Raw genomic sequence first — 21,369 nt, forward strand, 5'->3', positions numbered from 1 at the left:
TTGTCAGTACTCTTGGCCCATCACATGTAATGCTCCAGACACTGGGAGGGTGAGTACTGACACATGACTCCCTCTAACACTGCCACTTGCCGCAGATGCAATGTCACTGGGCAACCAATTCACTCAGAGGAAAGTGCCGGGTGCCCAGCTCTAACGCATCGACAAACAGAAATCTGTGCTGGACAGCATTGCACTGACATGATATGGGGAAGAGAGCTATCTACCCACCCAGAGAGAGCAAGGCCAATTGTGCTTTCTTGGGCATCTGGCTGCTGGTGTCAGGCAGCATGACCTGAGATTCAAACCAGCACATCCTTGGGTCATCCATAGATACATTAGTTCTAGTTCTAGCTCTAGTATTAGTTATGTTCTATGGAATTTTAGAGTGACAAAAGAAAATAAGCACCCTGCAAATGTATGGGCACCACAAGAGATTTACATGCTCATGAAACTTTTACCAATATCTTAGACCTTAATTAGCTTGTCAGGGCTATGGCTTGTTCACGATCATGGTAATCAAAGGCCAAGTGATGTACATTTCAATCAGCAGCCATAGACTCCTCTTAGCAGCTGCCTGGAAGTCTATAAAAATTAAACTGATGCCCACAAAGCAGGAGAAGACTATAACAAGATATTACTAGTGGCATATCCAGCTAGCCATGTTCTCAAGTCACAATGTCATTAGGAAATGTTAGTAAACAGGAATATAGAAGGTCAAGTTGAGGAATGGAAGATCAAGAAAGTGTCCAGAGGATTTTTTTTCTCGCAGGAATAAAAAAAAAAAGTAAGATAAAACCTTGTTTGGCTGCAAAAGACCTTCAGGAAGATTTAGCAGATCCTTACAACAATATTCAGCATCAAATAATTTAAAAAAGATTTAGAAGATTTTAGATTCTTAGCTTAGCATAACTATACGTATACCCACATGACTGTTTGTACTACGTAGGTTTTTAATAAGTCTGTTTATCAAGCTAAATGCTATCTAGGCACCAGTGGCATGGCATCCTAAAAGCACCTTTAACAGGTAGTTAATAGTTTATCTGAAGCAGGCAAACAACACTCCATTTCTGCTATAGCGTCTTTATAACAATCACCTTTACCTACACACCACGCTAAAAAAACCCACTCATTTTTATATGTACACCAATCACCCATAACATTAACAGCATAAGATTAACTCTTTCTTTCTCTCGGACGCTCACTGGCCATTATATCAAATCCACTGGCCATATAGATACACTTTGTACTTCTGTAATTATAGACACTAGTACATCGGTTTCTCTGCTATTTGTTTTTTGGCCTTCAATGGTCAGAACCCTATAGAGCAGGTGTTATTTGGGAGGTGGTTAATTCTCAGCACTGCAGTGACACGGACACTGCAGACACAGCAGTGCTGCTGGAGTTTTTAACCCCCTTAGCATCACTGCTGGACTAAGAACCGTCCATCAACCAGAAACATCCAGCCAACAGAATCCTGTGGGCAGCAGCAGAGTTTCTGTCTCTGACTTTACATTTACAAGGTGAACCAACTAGATAGGGGTGTCTAATAGAGTGGACTGTGAGTGGACACAGTGTTTAAAAACTCCAGCAGCACTGCTGTGTCTGATCCCCTAGTACCAGTGCAACACACACTAACACAGCCACCATGTCAGTGTCACTGCAGTGCTGAGAATGACCCACCACCCAAATACTACCTGCTCTGTGGTGGTCCTGTGGGGTCCTAAGCATTGAAAGGAGGCTAACAAAGTAAGCAGAGAAACAGATGGACATTTACATTTACGGCATTTAGCTGACGCTCTTATCCAGAGCGACTTACAAGGTTACTGGTATTACAAGGGAGGGCCAATGTAGTGTTAGGAGTCTTGCCCAGGGACTCTTATTGGTGTAGCGCAGCATACGGTCACCCAGACCCACATGGTGTAATACATTAGTGGCAGGTACTGGTGTTATCTGATGTTATAACTAATGTTATGGCTGATCAGTGTTTGTTAAGAGATTAAATGAACAGTGGTCATACATCTCATAGCTTCGAACAGTGTTGTAAACACAACATACTGGCCAGAATGAGAGAAGAGTATAGGAAAGGCTTCACAGACACATACCCAATCCACTCACTGAATTCCACTGCGTTAGGCACTGTAGCACTTAGCAAAATGATGCTAACATGTTCAGGCAGCATGATCAGCACCTCCTCCCAGACCACACCCCTCTACAGAAGAAAGTCGTTGGAGAGGTCATCAGTTATTATATAATAGTACACATTTTCAGTTACTGCACTGGAAAGATTTCATACCTCAGCATCATTGATGTAATGAACCTCATCAAAAATAACCCATTCCAAGTCTCGGATCACCTCTGATCCATTATAAAGCATAGACCTAAGAGACACAGACAGAAACACACACACACACACACACAACAAAAGCTTCAGTGTCCTTCAGGATCATGGAGGAAGGTAATATACACTACATGTTCAAATGTTTGTGGACACCCCTTCTAATGAATGCATTCTGCTGCTTTAAGTTGCACCCATTGTTGACACATGTGTAAGTGTGCACAGCCCCTGTAGAGAAATACTGCTAACAGAATAGGACTTTCTGGAGCAGATAAACATGAACCTAATGGCACCATGCCTAATGCCAAGTGTTGGCTAGAGGGGTAAAAAGCCCCCCAGCATTGAGCTGTGGAGCTGTGTGTTTTCTCTGGAAAGATGGTGGTGCTCCATTCAGTACTTTTGGGATGAGTTGGGAGTTGGGGATGAGGTTACACGAATGCTCTTGTAACTGAATGCAATCAAATCCTCACAGCAATGCTCCAAAATCTAGTAGAAAGCCATCTTCCCTGGACAGTAGAGAAAGTTACTCCAACAAAAGCAGGATACCCTTTTAATACCCTTACTTTCAGAAGAAACAGGTGTCCCAATACATTTGTCCATAAAGTGTGTGTCTTAAAGGGGAATTTCACCATTCACCAATTCACGATTCTAGTTGGTTCTGTAGTTATACAGTCACAATTTCCGACTGAAATTCCCTTGGCTTATGGTAACAACAGGTTCAGAATTCTTCCAACTCCACCCAGAAGACAGCCGACAACTAAAATGTTATATTTCCCAATTTTACAGTATGATGATTAATAGCAATCAAACAGCTAAGAGTGAAGCAGTCATGATACAGTAATGGCAAAAAAACAAAAACACCCTGGTGTCAACATGTTTACATCACTTTTCAACCAATCAGCTTCCATGGTGATGACTAACGATTGCATTATACCTCAATATCTCAGTGGTCATGATGAGACAGGAGGCCTCAGGGTTTAACTGGACATCTCCGGTCAAAAGGCCTACGTCCCCAAACGTGTTCTTAAAGTCTCTGAACTTCTGATTGGACAAAGCTTTAATGGGGGAGGTGTAGATGGTCCTGTCCGAGAAAACAGACAGAGATAAGTGGGATACAAAAGAAGCTCACAGAGATTGACTTCACTGTGTACAAACCCGGACCTGGACCCGGACTCGCAGTCACACACACACACTGACCTGGTCATGTGTTTCTGGGAGAGTGCGATTGCATACTCTGCCACTACAGTCTTGCCAGCTGAGGTGTGAGCAGCAACAAACACAGAGTCATGAGCCTCCAGCCTGAGGATGGCCTGCTTCTGAAAGACGTCCAGCTCAAACGGATACTAATACACACAAGAAGACAAAAAATTTTTTTTTTACATAATATAGAAGCACAGAAAAAAACAAAACCAAAAAAAATGCTTTAACAAATGCTTTAACATGCTCCCAAAACGTAAAACAGCCAAAAAGCAGCCAAAAAGTATTGGTATTTAATTTGTACTATTACTTAAATAGTATAATTAAACATAAAATTCAGCATCTAAATCATTAGAAACTCTCCAGGGTCAATACTGCTTCAGTAGTTACTTCACAGCACTTAATTCATAGGACAAACAAGCATATTGTAGTCGTCCAACAAAAACCTAGTATCTTCAAAATGGCAACTTTACAGGAGAAAGAAAAAAAAACAATAAAAAACACTTTCAATGGAAGTCAATGGGTAAAGACTTTATTCCAGGACAAATTGGGTTATTACTATTGGTCCATTCCTCATTAAAACTGACACAATATAAAAAATGACAGATTCCCATTATATCAAAAAAAAAAAAAAATTAAATAACAAAATGGAGCTTTTCAGTGAGAGCAATGCCCTTATGCCTTATTTTAATTCTGAATACAACACAACACAGCCTAGCTGTACAGTCAGGCGCTGGCAGGTAGCTGGTGTTTCCACAATTGCTCCAGACGTACCTTAAAAGCAGGGTCAGGAATCCGTTTGTAGAAATCATCACAGGGAGAGCTGATGTCCACAGGCATGGCCCACTTCCTCTCTTTCTTCACTTCTTTGTCTTTTTTCTTCCCTTCGTCTGTTTTGTCTGTTGCTGAGGCTTCAGGTGGAGCAGGGGAAGGCGTTGTGTCCTGGAAGAGAACAGATTCATCAAAAATTTCACCAGGTTTCCAATTTCACAAAGTTTCTGCGCTATAAAAAGAGGTCAAACCTTAGTTACTTGATACGGACACTGGCTTTAGTCAGTTTTAGGCCTTTTACCTTAATGCCCAGATCCTCAAGGCTGTTGGTTCTGGGAAGTTTTGATGGCTCTCCACTTTTGGAGTCTTTTTCTTTTTCCTCAGGCATTTGATCAATTATGTCATCAAATGTGGAGAGAAGTGATAGCAGGTTCACTTCACCTTTAGTGGTTTTGGCTTCTGCATCATTTGGAGCACAAATGCAGACACAGAGAGATATTACCAGCAGGATTGGCTTTGGAACTGCACAACATATAGTTACTAAGCAAGTGAGCACAAACAGAATCACAAACCTAACTAAGTGTCCTGTGCAGATTTTGATCAATAAAAGGAATTCATCTGATCCAATAAATATTAATCAGTGGTCTTCAACCACTAATATAAATATCTATCTATCTACCTATTTATCTCTCTCTCTCTCTCTCTCTCTCTGTATACATATGTATATATATATATATATATTTATTAGTCAAACCTTTGTCACTGAAGTCCATGCCAATTTTTAGTCCTGGAGGCACGGTCAATAAATCTACAACAAGGAGGGAAAACAATATTTAAAAAAATGTACATAAACTTAGCGTCAGCAGTTGGCATTATGCTTAGTCAGGCTTGTCAGCCAAGAAAAACTGCTTTAAAATATTTATCTTGGCAATCAAAACCATACATAACTAACAAACATAAAAGATTGTTCTTGATATGCTAGAAGAGACAAGCTCAGTTGGACGAGCTCTCTTGGATGAACTCCAGCTACTGTATGGGCTAATTCAGTTCCACCAGCAGCTCACCTGATTTACTTTCAATAAGGACTGATGAACTATGTACTGAATGAAAACTGGAACGACCTAGTTTTTTCCAGAAGAGCACTGGAGACCCAAAATTCACCCAGACTACTGTATGTCTATCTGTTAAAATCTAAATGGATGCTGCAGGTTGATACTTACACAGCAAAATTACAGTACAGTGACAACCTTATACAAATGCCTACTGCATACAGAAGACCAAATAACAAACATAAAGAAAAAGTACAAAAAGTGAATATTCATACCATGTTCAAAGTCTATGTCCTCCTCCAGCTCTGACTTTTTCTTTATCTGCTCAAGTGTAAGCTCCTCCATACCACCTGAGAATGGGGACAGCAAACAACAAATAAACAGAGAGATAAAATACAGAGTATCAGCAGCTGAAATATACACAATTATTTAAATATCTCTCATTTAACTTGTGCAGTTCCTAATAATGCTACAATTCACAAGCCTTGCACGGCATAGGAAGAATAGTATGCCTCTAAATAGTAGTGCCTATTATGACTATCGTTTATTGTTATTGTGATAAATCACATTACACTACATTACTTTTTTTCTGACGGAAACATGGAGATCATTGATACGTCTTAACCACTGAACTACTGAGATCATAAAAAAAAGCCTACGATTGAGATTAAGCACAGCAGCAGAGTGGAATTCAACCTCCACATTTAACCCATCTGTGGCTGTGCACACCCACACTCATCATGACATGATATGACACATACACATGGAGTAATGGACAGCCACCACAGCACCCAGGGAGCAACTGGAGGTTGGGTGCCTTGCATCGGGGTACACTCTGAGGGACTAAACCAGTGACCTTCCAGTCCCAAGCCTGCTTCCCTTAACTTTTAGCCTACAGCTGCTCCCAAAAGCCAGTGTATAGTAACTGCTTAAATAAATTGCATAGCATTTGTTGTTGTTGGGGTTTTTTATATTTTTTCCCAATTGTTTGATTTTGTTCTTTTTTTAAAATATTATTTCTGTTCACATTCATTTTTATAATGGTATTTTGTCCATTCTATCTTGTTATTTCAAATGTATGTTCCCTCAATAAACAAAATACTGTTATGCATATTGTGTATCACAAACATGTCTTTAAGTATCGCAAAGTTATATTTTTTGCCATATTGCCCACCCACAGCCCTATATTAAGTCTACACAGAGCAAAGCACGCCAACTGAGGGCATCTGTTATCTGCTTATACACACGGAACTAAGCAGAGCATCTCCTCTGAGCACGCTGAGCTGTTCTATGCTGATGTGTGGGCAGCAGTTTTTATAAAAGATGCTTCTGTTGGTTTCATGTGCTGTGGAAGAAGCACATGTTTGGCCTCCCCAGGCTGGTAGCCACTACAGTGACTGAGCCTGTGGAGAGCTAGAGAAAAAAAAGGACTGGCAGCAAACTGAGAGTGAAAAGGTGACTATGACTAATACAGGACTTGACCAACACAGAATTCAGAGGTGTTGTACCTGGAAGAAAGGGGTAGTTTGTGTTGCTCCCCCGCAGGCTCTCAGCTGGAGGTCCTGGCTGTCGTTGCATTGATAAAGAATTCTTCGCGGATAACCCGGTATGCTCCAGCAACACCTTAAAGAGAGGAAAACCTTGGATCGGTTAAACTTCATTGTGAACAGCAAAAAAAAAACAAAAAAAAAGTTACATTTTATTATATGTTTATGGCATTATATTCTGACAAATTCTGGACCATTTCTATTGGCCCAAACATAAGGACAGCTGTTAGAAATCAGAAACAGATATAATGTTTTGATGAAACAGAAGATCTGACTGTAATCTAATGGTGAAGAAAAGAACAATATCTTATTGATACAATATGTTTTTATGAGTATATCGCCTATAAAATCAGTGCTTTAAGAAGACTGACTAACTACAGGTGCCATTACGGAGAGTGTAATTAGTCCTGTTTAACTGGATAGAGTAGAAGTAAAAAGTAAACTTGAATGAAAATTTTCCATTTTCCATTTAATATGGAAGAGCTTTTGGACAGCAGTTCTTAAAAATCTACAGTCACTGGTGAATTCTGAATGCATGACAAAATATCAGGAAAAATGTTGCAGATTGTAAAAAAATCTTTAAATATCATATAATATTTTTAACGTATCACCCAGCCTTACTGTTATATCTATGTAATTGATTTTTTATTAACCATTATTTTGTGTAGTTAATTGTGATTAACTGTAATTTGTCTTATTTGCTCCAATCTTACCCTAAAGAAACATTTTTTTTTTTTTACATATTTAGATATTTTGTGCTCCCTCTATAGCTGGGAAGTGGAAGTGCAGGGCAGGTTGCATAGACATTTTATTTTTGCATTTATTGTATTTGTCATTATGGTCTATGCAACCTGTCTCATGTCTAGTCTATGGTCTTCCACTATTGTATCATATCCCACCTATTCTTCACCGGAGATGTACTGTACTGTCCAACTCTGTATTAAGTGTATTAAGGATTTAATTCATATTTAAACTGTAATACAAATTCACGGGGGAGTACATATGCACTTCTGGGCAAGCAGAGTAATATTACAGGACATACACAAACATGACTTGGGTTTTGCAGCGTTACACAGTTCTCACAAGAAATCTTGTACCCACTTCACCGAAGTTTAATAGTGCAGTAGCAGAAGATTCCAATCTCAGATTGGCAATGACAAAAATGCCATTTTCCTTATTACAGGTCAGTGGAGAATCAACATGATTCTGAAGCTGTTATTTAAGGGTAAAATTGCTATTAATATTTATCACTTTGCTTAGTTCAGTCATGCAGTATTTTCACAGTGTGAATACAGAGTTCACACAAACCTGAACGTGACCATCCTGAGATCTCCAACATAGTGAATTTTTATCACTAACATCCAGTGGAAGTGGCACCTACGTATTATATAAACTATATGGATGTGAGTATTGTTTTAGAATTTGATTGCATTAAGCAACATGAGTGTTACTGATGTCAGGGTGTTGGATGATTACCACCACATCTCATCCCAAAAGCATTGGATGGAGCACCATAATTCCAGATCACACAGCTCAGTGCCGGATCACTGCATTGAATTTGACTGCATTAAACGACAAGAGTATTATCTACTTGTGGATGTTGGATGCGGATCTGACCATTAAAGGCATGGACTCCACAAGACCGCTGAAGGCATTCTGTGGTCTCTGGCACCAATATGTTAGCAGCGGAACATTTAAGCCCTGCAAGTCGTGAGGTGGAGCCTCTAAGGACCACAACAATGAGCCTTGGACACCAATGACCCCGTCACCGGTTCTCCCTTCATGGACCACTTTTAGTAAGTGCTGATCACTGCAACCAACTGAAAACCCCAAAAGACCTACCATCTGCCATCACAAGCTGGTCCTTGTCAAAGAGGCGTAGATTCGTACGCTTGACCATTTTTCCAGCTTTAAACACACCACCTTGAAGAACTGACTGTTCACTTGCTGCTGAATATATCCACCACTTGACAGAGGCCACTGTAGCTTCACTTTACTTCAACTGTCACTACTCACTGGTACTAATGTTATGGCTGCTTGGTGTAAGGTTCAGAGGCATTTTCACTTAATGTGGATTAGGTTTAAAGTACAGTATTGAGCAGTAAAGTCTTTTAACTGTTTAAGTGCCTGGGATGTCAATCTAAACATAGGCCTTAGGACAATCGCCTGCCCATTTGTCAAAAAGGGGTTACCATATTTTGAAGATGATGTTAGAATTATTAGTAAACATAAAGTGAAGTCTCCCCAAATCCCAAATCCTTAAGCTGCTCCTGAAGGGCCTTACCATGTACTAGAGCACCAAGTATACATTGCTTAATGTGAGTGCTGGGATTAAAGTGTGTATTACCTCAGTGAAGTCCAGCAGCATGCCAGTGGTGGGGTCTCTCACTACAGACAGGCCAGAGTGCAGAGGAGAGAGAGAACACTGCAGCAAAGAGTCCACCTGCCTGTCCCTCTTAGTCAGCCTGATAAAAAAAAAACACAGTATAGTATTACTGATGCACATGACATTATTAGGAAATCAATTTTGATTTGAATTTTGAAATGACTGATACAAATTAGCCTAAAAAAAGATGCCCTATATGCCCATCATATACAGACATATGGTCATCATTTGATCAATATTGGAAGATATATTGGGAAATAACATAACTAAGCACATACTGAATAAACTGTCTTTTAAAAATTATTTGTCCACATGTATTTTTACCTCAAATGTTCAAAATTAGAATCAGGTACAGCACATCTGCTGCTGATGATTAGAACATTGTGAAAGATGATTCTGGAGGAGTCTGTCTTTTTTAAACCTCAGATATTTAGTTTGGTTTGCTCTTGACTGGTAAAGTAAGTGTTATTACCATGGTGAGATCCAAAGAGCTTTCTGAAGCCTTTAAGAGAAGGTTGTAGATGAATATGAGTCTCAAAAACTCATATCCATTGTGAACCATGGAGGTTTACTGCTTTTCTGCAATAGGGCCTGGAGAGCTCTCCAACATAGAATCCAATAGGAATTCTTTATTGTATCAGAGGGCGCTTGAGTTTTGAGACCATCTGCTAAAACGTCACACAGCTGAAAGAATTCTGCATGGAAGAGTGAGAAAAACCTTCTCCCAGTTGATGCCAGAGACTGGTAGATAATTATAGGAAACATCTACCTGATGTTGCTGCTGCTATTAGGGCATCCTACCTTTCCTAACTTTCCTCACAAGAAAATTTTTATTAATCTTAATATTATTTAAACGAAGATTGAATGTCCATATGTCCAAATACAAAAACGACAGGATATGAGCCCTTTAAACCATTTAAGTGTCCCAATGAAGCTCCAGTCATTCCCAACTAAATCTAGCACAGGACACTGTCCTCCCTCAAAACTCATTATTATACTACATCAGGAAAATACAGCTTTCTATTCTAGGACACTTTCAAGATGTACTGGTTTTGCAGAGCTAAATGGTAACTGAACTAAATTTGTAACTAAATTTGGGAACCACTGGTTTAGTGGTTTGTATGGCAGAGTGGGAAGCACTGCCGCCCTCTGCATCGGTTTGATTTCCCACCTGATCACTCACACCATACTAAACAAATTACAGTCCTTAGGCAGTAGTATTGATGAGTGCATTGGCCATGAATGTAAACGTAAATATGGTTTCATACTTGAGAAACTTCTGGAATGCATCTGTTGTGTCGTGGATGGGCATCCATGCAGGATCCTGCAGAAAGCGCTTCTCTACCTCCATCTTCAGGTCTAGGTTGGTGGGAGGAAGTCCATGAGGGAGCTGAGAGGAGTTGCAATGGTAAAATGAGGTGAATGAATGGTTATAGTTAGTACTGACAGTAACTTAAACACCAACACTACCATCCAGCATGAGTAACTCACGGTGCTCTGGGGCTGTAGTGGCTTGTCGCTGGGTAGTGGATGCGTGAGCAACTCAAACCTCCCCGAACAGCCCATCTCCAGCAGCGAGAGAGGCAAGTCATCCGGACCAGGTGGAGGCAAATCTAGGCAGTAATTTTCATATTAGTACCATGATGGGGAACAGCATAATGATCAGCCAATCGCTGAGAGCTATAAATGCGTAGATGAGAATGTAACCTAGAGTAAAATCAAGCTTTATATACGAATAAGGTGGACGGCTGGAGAGCAACTAACATTTATTCAAAGGAACAAGATCATGGAGAACTGAGTATAAGAGGATGTTTAATAGTATACGGTTGTGTTATATGGAGTAGCCTACTCCGTTCAGTCTGTATGCAAAAAGTAAGCTACAGAACCTGTTGTTTTTGTGATGTTACTTGTACAGCTTATATGCACAATTAAGTGCCAACCTACCAGTTTCCCCAAAGCATCTAAGAGTTAACATCATCTTAACTTGTTGATCCTTTAAGAATCATCTTTGTGTTTAGATGCTTTGGGACAGCCCAGTCATCAAAGACACCAAACAAGAGTATATGGGCCCTTTAAGTCTAAGTGTCCCAAACAAGCTCCTAAAACGTCATTCCCAACTGTACAGCACATTTTAGCTAGTGCTGGTCCTTACTAACACACTTCATTCCTCACGAGGCTAAAACCAGTGTGTTAGCGCAGAAAAAAACAATAAATCGGGCAAAAAGCAGGGCAACAGAAGCAAGATTAGGAAACTCCATAAAGTTAAATCTAGACAGATCTAGGCTTCATTCATTTAGCTAGCAAAAGTGTCTGTCATCATGTAAATTAGCTAGCTAGCTCTTTAATGGAGCATCGGAGCCACTGAAGGAAACCAAACAGGCCAAACTACATAAAATAATTACTAAAAACATACACGGTTAGCTTACCTAACTTCTCCATCTCAACCTTCAGGCTCCAATATGTGTCTCACTAAATTCACTGAAGCTGCAGAAACAAGTAAAACACGACAGGAGGAAGTTACGAGTCGGAATTTCGTGGCCCGTCAGTTCCGCTCCAATCAGTTTACGCGCAGCCTACTTAGGGCACTAGAAAGGGCGCTCACTCGAGGCAGCCATTTTGTAGTGTTTTTTATGTGCGCAAGGTATTTTTTTTTAAACGGACCTCCTAAAGTTTCACGGTAGAAAAACAACATTTAAAGACACAGAGACATAAACTGCTTTAACAAATTGTTCTCGTAATATAACAATATATCGCTACTGTCCAATGAAAAACATGTAGCTAGCTATCTGTATTTTGTTCGTTTTTAGTTTTCTCCATGGTTTGAACCCTGTAGCTGTCCTGAACACTGTTTTTGTTTTTCTTTGGAGAGCAATACTATTCTTTTAATTTAATAAATCCTGTTCAGCGAGAACAATTTAGTAAATTAAAGGAGCGACGTGTTAAATTAAGGGAACAGTTTAAACATTTTTTCCTACTTAGAGCCTCCATAGTCTCCATACTAATCTTTTTTTTTTCGTTTTGAAAAGAAAATAAATGGCATCGCCTATCCCTACATTTGTTTTCTAAAAAAACACATTTAATAAATATCATATTCATATATCTAAACTGAACACATGCAGACATGCATTTTAAAATAATTTGTTTATCTGTGACTTTACTAAATATTTACATTTACAAAAGCTGTGTAATGTACATTTTTATTTAAATAAAAAATAAAAATTCGTCTCTTTTTTGCATATTCTACGCTATGCTTGTGCCACAATTCCACTTTGTCATTTTTTTTTATTACTATAATTTTTGCTTAACAAAATAAAAGCATGCTGTTATGCTTGACTGTGGCGTCCTGTAGGTGGCAGCACGGCGACGGCCTGCGGTGTGCGGTACAGAGTACAGAAGAACAAACGACAACAGGCAGGCAGGCAGGCAGGCAGGCAGGGTGGGTTGGAGATATTTGGGGGTAAAACTGGATTTTGCAGAAATACTGAGAGTGCACGAAAACGGAGGACATCTCTAAAGCTAAAGTCATTTGTAAGTGAACTTGGTCTTTACGCCTGAAGTCAACTCTGTAGCATAACTTAGCCAATTAGCTAACTAACCCCTCGAGCTGCAAGTTGTCTTCTTATTCTAGCTAAGTTTCTCTTCCACCTTAACATCTCAGAGCCAGCACGTCGCTGCAGCACCGTTTAAGGTGGAACGGAAAAGTGGAGTAAGAAGGCAGCTTCAGCTTCGTCAGGGTTTTAGGGTCTTTCCTTCTCTAACACGCCCGGTTTAGGACGTCTCACTGGGTAGCTAATGATGTGACTGACTCGACTGCTATAAAAACACGGAGCTGCGCCGCAGCTGTGCAGCAGAATCAGGTGTGTTTGAGCTGCAAACCCGTTTGCAGTGATGATGAGAAACTGTTGAAATAAGTCGAAATGAGGCTAACGTGGCTGATTGAGTGTCTGATTGGAAAATGATATGAAACTTTACATATTTGCTGCAATCTTGAGCTAAATTCACTCTCCTATACAAATCCATGCTTCGTGCTGCATCCTTCTACATGCATACTGTGTTTGTAGGGGCTGGTTGATATGGGAAAAAAAATACTATATCACGATATTTATATATTAATATAAATGACTTATATAAATACATATTCATATAAGTCATTTTTCATGATGCATGTGATCACAGGGTAAATACATCAGTAGCAACAGATTCTTAAAAACTACTATTTAGATACTCTCCCTTCATCAACACCCAATCCAGTCTAATTACACTGCTTGCTATGAAACATGCAGCTGATGAGTTTTCTTTAAGCACTGACAAGATCCTCAATACAATGAGAGAAGTGTATGTTGTGTATCACGATTAGAAATGCACAGATCCGATATTAGGATATTAGGATCGGGGCAGTGGGGGCAGTGGTGGCTCAGCGGTTAGAGCGCCGGGATATCGATAACAGGGTTGTGGGTTCGATTCCCGGGCTCGGCAAGCTGCCACTGTTGGGCCCTTGAGCAAGGCCCTTTACCCTCTCTGCTCCCCGGGCGCTGGAGTTGGCTGCCCACCGCTCTGGGTGTGTGTGTGTACTCACTGCCCCTAACACGTGTGTGAGTGTGTGTTCACTACCAGATGGGTTAAATGCGGAGGACACATTTCGCTGTACAGTCCACACTGTACAGTGACGAATACGTGCACCTTTATCCTTTATCCTTTATCCTTTATATCGGTCCTGATATTAACAAAATTATCTGGTTCTGCTATTGGATAATTAGGCAGATCCATGGAACTGATCCTTTCACTTTAATTTGTTGGTGTGAGTGAAGCTACTTATGTTTAGTTTTGGGTAATACATTTTATTTATTTTAAATAAACTTTAGACTCTTTTTTTTTTTATTTTGAATTTGAATGCCATGTCAAGTTCCTGCACAGGTCCTGTTTTTTGTGTTTGTTTTTTTTGGGGTTTTTTTGTGACCAATAAATAACAATTTAGTACATTTATATCTGTTAATTTGTTAAATAATTTGTTAATTTTATTTTACAAAGTTAGTAAATCCTTAAGTCTTTCCCACATGGTGAGGTATACGGTTTATAATTCAGCAATGGTATCGGAATGGTATTGGGTATTGAGCTATATGCAAAGTTTATGTATCGGTATCTGAACTGAAAAAGCTGGATCGATGCATCCCTAATCACGATACGATAAGATATGGTCATATTGCCCAGCTCTACTGTGTTGTAATAACTGATGTACCTATAATCAGTCAGTCAGGTTTTATATTAACTGTGTTGTAGTTGCTGTCTCGTCTGTTTGTACAATAAGCAGGAGGACTTTTTTCGTTCCAATGTATTCTTATATGTGGTTGGGATTAGCGACTGTACCGATATTCTATATTTTTCATGTGCATATCTGCCAGTGCAGATGCATATTCATGTAAAAACAAATTATTGAATTGGATCTAACTCTGTCTGGCTATTTATTCCTGTAGGGTACAGGCACAGTAAGATGTACTAACTACAGATATGTTAGTATAGTAGCCTATCACCTAATCACCTAAACATCTGTCTGACAGTGATTAATTCTTATAATCTGCTGACCCCAATATTATCTGTATACCTTCGTGCACCATTAGTTGGAATTACCAGTAATGCTCTTCCTGATATTTGTCTTGTCTCTTTACCTGCAGCTCTACTGAGATGGCCGTGTTTCCAAGCGCGCTGACAGAGGAGGAGGAATCCCTGCAGAAGAAATATGCAAAGTTAAAGAAAAAGGTAGAACATAGGAGTAAGAGTCAGTTACACCTTGCTATGTAATGCAGCAGTATGTGAGACTGCCATGGAGGGTTTGGGCAGTGTTAATGTGTAGGCGCATACAAGCAGTTGCAAGAGTGTCATGCAACATCTGTGGGATGAGGGAGGTATGTGTTTTGTATTCAGTGTGGTTTTTAATTTGCCCCCCACTATGTCAAGACTATTCCAGATTTTCGTCACTGATCGTTATTTTGCTGGAGAAACACACTATGAAGAGACCTGACCTGTAACAACACTCAGACATCAGGACCTCATTTAATTATGCTGTATGTTTTGTTTCCTCTCATGGCAGAAAAAGGCACTGTTAGCACTTAAGAAGCAAAGTTCCAGCAGTCAGACAAGCCAGGCTGGACTGAAACGCAGTAAGCTTATTGTTTTTATTCACTACTCCATCTAAAATGGATCAAAACATGTATGTGGATTGTTGATGATGCATTATGAACGAAGTGGAACATTTACGAAAAAAAAAAATTATTTAATTGATTTAGGTTCTTATCCTAAGGTTCATTCAGGATCATTTCAGCAGATTGGTGGCACAGTCAAGGTTGTGGTTCTCATCAGAAATGTTTAATTATGATATGTTTCTCACAAGCCTTGTCAGATCAGCCTGTGGTGGACACAGCGACGGCCACTGAACAGGCCAAAATGCTTATCAAATCTGGTGCCATCAGTGCTATCAAATCAGAGAACAAGAACTCTGGTTTCAAGCGGTCAAGAACACTCGAGGGGAAATTAAAGGTAAGTCTTGAATGCAGGCATAAGCAGCACATAGAAGGTTCAAATTGTTAGCTATTATATGGATTTGACAAGAAAACTGTCAAACTGTATAAAACATCAAATGCGTAAAATCTGGGTAAAACAAAAGTGGGATCTGAACACAGAATACAACACTGCGACCTAGTGGTTGGGGTTAAAAACTAGCACAATCAGCACTGATTTTTAGAGTCGATGCAGTATTGCAAAACATAATATACTTTGATATATTGACACCTCCTACTTGCTGTACTTGCATACGTTTTGTTTAGCTCTTCAAATGCCTCAAATCTCAAAGGGCAGGTGAGCTAAACTCATTTCTGTGTAAAATGAAACTGCCCTCAAGTATGCTAACTTTTCTTGGTTTTTGAAAGAGTACCATCCATCCATCCAAGTCACACACCACAAACTACCAAAAACTGCCTTTTTTATTTAGAATTTATTATTATTATTTATTCTGCACTGCTACTGTATTGCAAATGATCATATGTGGTCATTTAATAATGTGCTGTTTTTACTCTCAGGATCCAGAGAAAGGTCCTGTTCCAGCATTTCTGCCTTTTCAGAGAAGCGTCTCCACAGATGAGGATCCTGCTGAGGTAATGTGGCTGATTGCCACAGTTTAGTAAAGTAAAATTGTCTCTATGTAACGAGTAATGTGCTTTTGCCTGCTTCCCCTGATTGACCTAGACATGTCAAATAAGTCCTTGTTAAAAGAAAAATGATCTCAAAGTCTAAAAAAATCTAAATTTGTTTTTTTTCTCCTTTCCCCAGGCTGCTAAACGAGCCCACAGAAAGCCTCTGTATGAGAGGTAAGCTTGAGTAATACTGTCTGGCAGTCAGTTGCCCAGATGTTCATATATCATGCCTTGATGTTAGCAGATGCTTCTTAAATCAATGGTAGTAAGGCTTTCTACTAGTTTGGGAGGCATTGCTGTGAGAATTTAATAGTATTTAACTGCATTCAACGACAAGACAGTGAGGTCAGTCGCCTGGCATCAGGCATGGTTCCAATGGGTTCATGTTTACCTGCTCTAGAGTGTCTTATTCTTTTGGCAGTACTTTTCTACCAGGACGAGACAAGCTGTGTGCGTGCACATCTGCACATCTGTGTTAGCAATGGGTGCAGCTTAAAGTAGCTGAATGAATTCTTGAGAAGGGTTGTCCACAAACATTTGGACGTATAGTGTAGTTTAGATCTTTTTATGAACTTTATCTGTCAGCAAGACAATGAAAGACCCCATATTGCTCATTGAGTGATGGGGTTTGTTGGAAATGAGGAAGTTTTGATTTAAATCCCATTGAGAGCTATGTTAGGAAAAACGTGGAGAAGACCAGGAAGTGTGTAATATATGAATATAGACATCTAATATATTTAGTTTTTTAATACACTTGTTCTCTTCCTGTAGTTTTGTCAGCTCTGGAGAGCGCTCCCGGGATGAGGAGGACCCTGGAGTAATGCCTTCTGGCCGTGAATTTGACCGCGAGCGAGAAAGAGAGCCTGACCGAGACCGAGAGAGAGATCGAGAGAAGGAGCGTGAAAGAGACAGAGAGCGTGATCGGGACAGGGAGAGGGACAGGGAGAGGGACCGCGAGCGCGACTGGAGTCGGGACAGAGAAAGAGATCGCGAGCATGACAGAGAAAGAGACAGAGACAGGAGCCGGGATAGAGAAAGAGACCGGGACAGGGAACGTGAACGGGACAGAGAGAGGGACAGAGACAGAGATGGACCATTTAGACGTAAGTACCTCAGTAATCGACAGGTACATAATAGAATTATAATGTGTCCGAATATACATTCGTTAGCCGTTTAATCAAAGACACCTGCTGTATGGGTGCGTATTGGTACTGCCAGATAAATCGTCAGCATCAGACAGATGTTTAGAAGTGTAGAAGAGCATGTTGAATAGTGACTACCGCTCCAAAATCTGCATTTTATTTATTGTACTTTATTTGTGTTTCTCTACAAAAAACATTTAAAATAAATAAATAAAAAATTATAAAATGACAACGTATTGCAAAAGGTTTGGCAACACTCAGAAATGTCGTGTGAACAGAAGATGAGCTGATCTCCAAAAGGCATCAAATAAAAGCTGAGACTTTGCCGCTTTGCCATCAGTGGCCAAAGTCTGAGACAGCACAATAGGCATGTATTGGGGGAGATGTGTTACTTTCCAAGTGCTACAATAACTTTATTAATAAATAAATTATTAATTATAAATATATTATATATATATTATATATAATATATTATAAAATTTTATATATAAACATCCAAGAGACAAGCTGAAGGTTTTCAGTCCCAAACCCAAACAAACATCAAAAGAGCAGTGCATGATTGGCTAGGATCTAAAGCCTTTTACAAGAAGGGCAAGGGTGCCCAAACTTTTGCTCCAGGCATGTTTTGTTGCTGAAATCTAAAATATGGAAAGTAATCTTGCCTTAAATATTGAAGAAATGTTTCATCTTTCACTTGCTTAGATATCCACAGAAACCGGGGATTTGACCTTCTCTGTAATGCTGATTGAGCTGGAGGCATGACCATACAGACATAACAGCTTACTACCAGGTTTTGGTTTGTCTCTACAAGTCCTACGTGGTTCTGATTTTCTGTCTTCTCTGTGGCCTTGCAGGCTCAGACTCGTACCCAGAGCGTCGCAGTGTGCGGAAGGGAAACACGGTATATGTGTACGGCGCAGGGTTAGTGGAGGACAGCCTGCGGGCAGCCTTCACTCAGCATGGCACCATCATCGACCTGTCCATGGATTCCCCACGCAAGTATGACTGAGATCTTGTTAGTATGTGAGGGAGTGAATAGAGGAAACACTGCTGCTATTGAGCACTTATATATGTTTAATAATGTACACAATATGTCCAAATGTTTGTGGACACCCCTTCTAATAAATGCATTCCGCTACTTTTAAGTTGTACCCATTGCTGACACAAATGTGCAAATGCATGCACATGCAGCTTGCCTAGTCCCTGTAGATCAGTACTGCCAATACAACGTTCTGGAGCATATTAACATAAACCTTTTTGCACCAATGCCAGGCGTGGGCTAGAGGGGGTATAGAGCCCCCCAGCATTGAGCTGTGGAGCAGTGGAGCTGTGCTCTCTGGAATAATGGCGCTCCATCCAGTACTTTTGGGATGAGTTGGGGAACTCTTTTTAACACCCTTGATTTTAAGAAAAATCTCTGCCAGGAACTTCAGAGCAGGTCCCCAGATTTAGATATATGTAGAAACCAGAGGAGGACAGGCTAAGCTAACCTATTCATGTTTACTGAAAAACCTCCAATAATCAACGTCTTTCTTTTTTAAGCTGCGCTTTTGTCACTTTTGAGAAGATGGAGTCAGCAGATCAGGCCGTTACAGAGGTCAGTCCACAATCGCAACACATTCTGCCTTTTAACTATTGTTCTCTCAAAGAAAGGATGATACATTAATTCACCATCCTATAGTTCTTGCCATCTTTTTTTTTATTTATAACCTTTTATTGCACCCTTGAAAAGATAATCTTGTTAATTTAAAGAAATTTTATATATTGATAGTAAAATAAAGTAGTCAATATAAATGCCTTTTCTTTTTCATTTTTAACTTTTTATTTTATTGCTTGTACAACTATTTGTAGGCTTTAAAGGTTTAAGTTCGCTACAGGTTTCTGTATATTAACACCTTTTCAAATATATCTATCCAGCTAAATGGCGCCACAGTGGGAGAAGTCACTGTCAAAGTTAGCATTGCTAGGAAGCAGCCAATGCTGGATGCAGCAACAGGCAAATCTGTGTGGGCCTCACTTGGTGAGTGACAGTGTGAAATGTTGTTAAACTGAAGACTAAGTTTAGTCTTGATTAAGCCTTGATTTACCTTTTATTTCTCCTTTTTTTTTCTCCTGCAGCTGTTCAAAACAGTGCCAAGGGTTCATACAGGGACAAGCGAAATCAAGTTGTCTACAGCGAGGATTTCCTCTGAGGAATTTTGTTGGACTCTGATGAAGACAAACTGTTCTGACTCTACATTAGTGTTTGAATTTGTTTTGCTAACTCCCCCCCCCCCCCCCCCCCCTCCTCCTTAAAATATGTATTTGAGCAAGTTTTCCTATGTAGGTGCTCTGCTTTGGTTTGTGGATCTCACTAAAGTTTGTCTCTAGAAGTTTTAGTGTTTATTTCTTGTCCATTAGAGCAACAAAAAGGCTCCATGGAGTTTGCACAAGGCCAAAGCATTATCTTCTTGGGTGTCGGTCAATTGTCTGGCTGACCCGATCTCTCCCAAGCAGCTTTTAAAGGTGCCATAGGACGTGTTTATCCAATATTATAAACAGCCTTTTTCCTCCCTACAGCATCCCCAAAGGGACATTCACTGCACATACACACTGAATAACAGTCTGCAGCCTTTTCGATGTTTACATACACTATATATATATATATTCTATTTTCTTAGGCATTCATATGGTTTCCCCTCTGCAGAGTTTGAGTAAGCAGAGCAATGGCCACTTTTATACATAACTTTGTGGTTGTTGTGGTTCCTAAGTGCTTCCACTTTTCAATAATACCACTCACAGTTGATGGTGGAATATCTAGGAGGAGAGATTTCACCAACTGACTAACGCTGGCATCCTGTTACAGCACCACGCTGGAATTCAGTGAGCTCTTTAGGACCACCCATTCTTTCACTAATGTGTGTAAAGGCAGGCTGCATGACTCTGTGCTTGACGTTATAAACCTGTAGCAATGGAATTTTTATGATTAAGAGGTGTGTCCCAATACTTTTGTCCAAATAGTGCATAAGGTCCGTAACGCCGTACGGCAAAATTTACAACCCTGTTTTGGCTTTAGAATGAGACAAGCTGATTTCCTTTGATTGTGGGCTGGTGAGTAAATTAATAAGCTCTGCTCTGATTGGCTGCATACATAGATGAATAGGGTACTGCAGTGGCCCAGACAGAAGAACTTTATAGAAATAATTAGTGCTTCATGTGTAATTATTTTTTGTTATTCTTCCTGAATAGTGCTGATATCCAGTCCTGCAGTGTGCGGTTAGCTATCTGAAGAGAGGTAAAGTCGGTCAAATAGGGATAGCTTTTAGCCTAGTATCTATCATACTCGCTTGCTTTCCCAACTTCCTCTTCCTTGCGCCCTGCTTTTGACTCCCCATTTCTTTAAGTCACAACACAGGCAAAGCTGCCGTCACGAGGCCTGGTTACTGCGGTAAGCCGTTTACTGCTCTCCAGTGTTACTGATGCACAACCTGGGGTAAGACTGTCTCCGAAAACAATGAATACCATGAGCAGAAGCATTTACAGCTCGGTTTACATTATACAAGATTGTTTAAGGTCCACAATATGTTACTTCCATGGTTCAACTAAGCCAAGGAAAATACAGTTCTCACTCAATGGCACCTTTAAATTTACTGATGAATACATGGAGCCCCTGAAACAAGCAAACACAGAACCCCCATTGGTTTGTGAGACATGATCAGATTAATCACAAGACCACACACAGAGGTAGTCGCAGCTAATGCACAGATTTTGATTATGTA

The 21,369-nt window shown here is 40.0% G+C and overlaps 2 protein-coding genes across 3 annotated transcripts in view; one reads left to right on the top strand and one right to left on the bottom strand.

Moving 5' to 3' along the window:
* skic2 (SKI2 subunit of superkiller complex) overlaps positions 1–11,803 on the bottom strand; it is a 34,230-nt gene extending 22,427 nt beyond the window's left edge. Inside the window, exons 1-13 of the mRNA XM_072675868.1 lie at positions 11,712–11,803; positions 10,777–10,898; positions 10,554–10,675; positions 9,247–9,364; positions 6,861–6,975; positions 5,628–5,702; positions 5,058–5,111; positions 4,605–4,762; positions 4,307–4,474; positions 3,533–3,678; positions 3,270–3,416; positions 2,294–2,378; positions 2,103–2,209 (exon numbers count right to left, since the gene is read on the bottom strand). Coding sequence (XP_072531969.1) covers positions 2,103–2,209; positions 2,294–2,378; positions 3,270–3,416; positions 3,533–3,678; positions 4,307–4,474; positions 4,605–4,762; positions 5,058–5,111; positions 5,628–5,702; positions 6,861–6,975; positions 9,247–9,364; positions 10,554–10,675; positions 10,777–10,898; positions 11,712–11,724 — 1,430 coding nt within the window. The 5' untranslated portion in view covers positions 11,725–11,803. The remainder of the gene's footprint in view (positions 1–2,102; positions 2,210–2,293; positions 2,379–3,269; positions 3,417–3,532; positions 3,679–4,306; positions 4,475–4,604; positions 4,763–5,057; positions 5,112–5,627; positions 5,703–6,860; positions 6,976–9,246; positions 9,365–10,553; positions 10,676–10,776; positions 10,899–11,711) is intronic.
* An 883-nt stretch (positions 11,804–12,686) lies between these two features.
* Positions 12,687–19,983, top strand: nelfe (negative elongation factor complex member E). Of its 2 annotated transcripts, none has more exons than XM_072674768.1 (11): positions 12,687–12,813; positions 14,955–15,039; positions 15,371–15,440; positions 15,671–15,816; positions 16,356–16,430; positions 16,606–16,643; positions 17,241–17,572; positions 18,466–18,610; positions 19,154–19,208; positions 19,529–19,631; positions 19,730–19,983. In XM_072674768.1, exons 2-11 carry the CDS (start codon positions 14,965–14,967, stop codon positions 19,801–19,803), a joined length of 1,113 nt encoding a protein of 370 aa, XP_072530869.1. In that variant the 5' UTR covers positions 12,687–12,813; positions 14,955–14,964; the 3' UTR covers positions 19,804–19,983. The 2 variants fall into 2 exon arrangements, with proteins under 2 accessions (XP_072530869.1, XP_072530870.1); XM_072674769.1 differs by lacking the exon at positions 12,687–12,813 and adding an exon at positions 12,856–13,142.
* The last annotated feature ends 1,386 nt before the right edge of the window (positions 19,984–21,369 follow it).

The sequence above is a fragment of the Salminus brasiliensis genome, chromosome 3 (genome assembly GCF_030463535.1).
Source record: "Salminus brasiliensis chromosome 3, fSalBra1.hap2, whole genome shotgun sequence".
In the NCBI taxonomy this organism is placed as follows: Eukaryota; Metazoa; Chordata; class Actinopteri; order Characiformes; family Bryconidae; genus Salminus; species Salminus brasiliensis.

Bases quoted from the DNA above. Each gene is read 5' to 3' on its own strand.
- nelfe (XM_072674768.1), top strand. From the start codon at position 14,965: ATGGCCGTGTTTCCAAGCGCGCTGACAGAGGAGGAGGAATCCCTGCAG. The intron at 17,573-18,465 runs GTAAGTACCTCA...GTGGCCTTGCAG, and splicing joins CAGAGATGGACCATTTAGAC to GCTCAGACTCGTACCCAGAG. The intron at 18,611-19,153 runs GTATGACTGAGA...TTCTTTTTTAAG, and splicing joins TCCATGGATTCCCCACGCAA to CTGCGCTTTTGTCACTTTTG.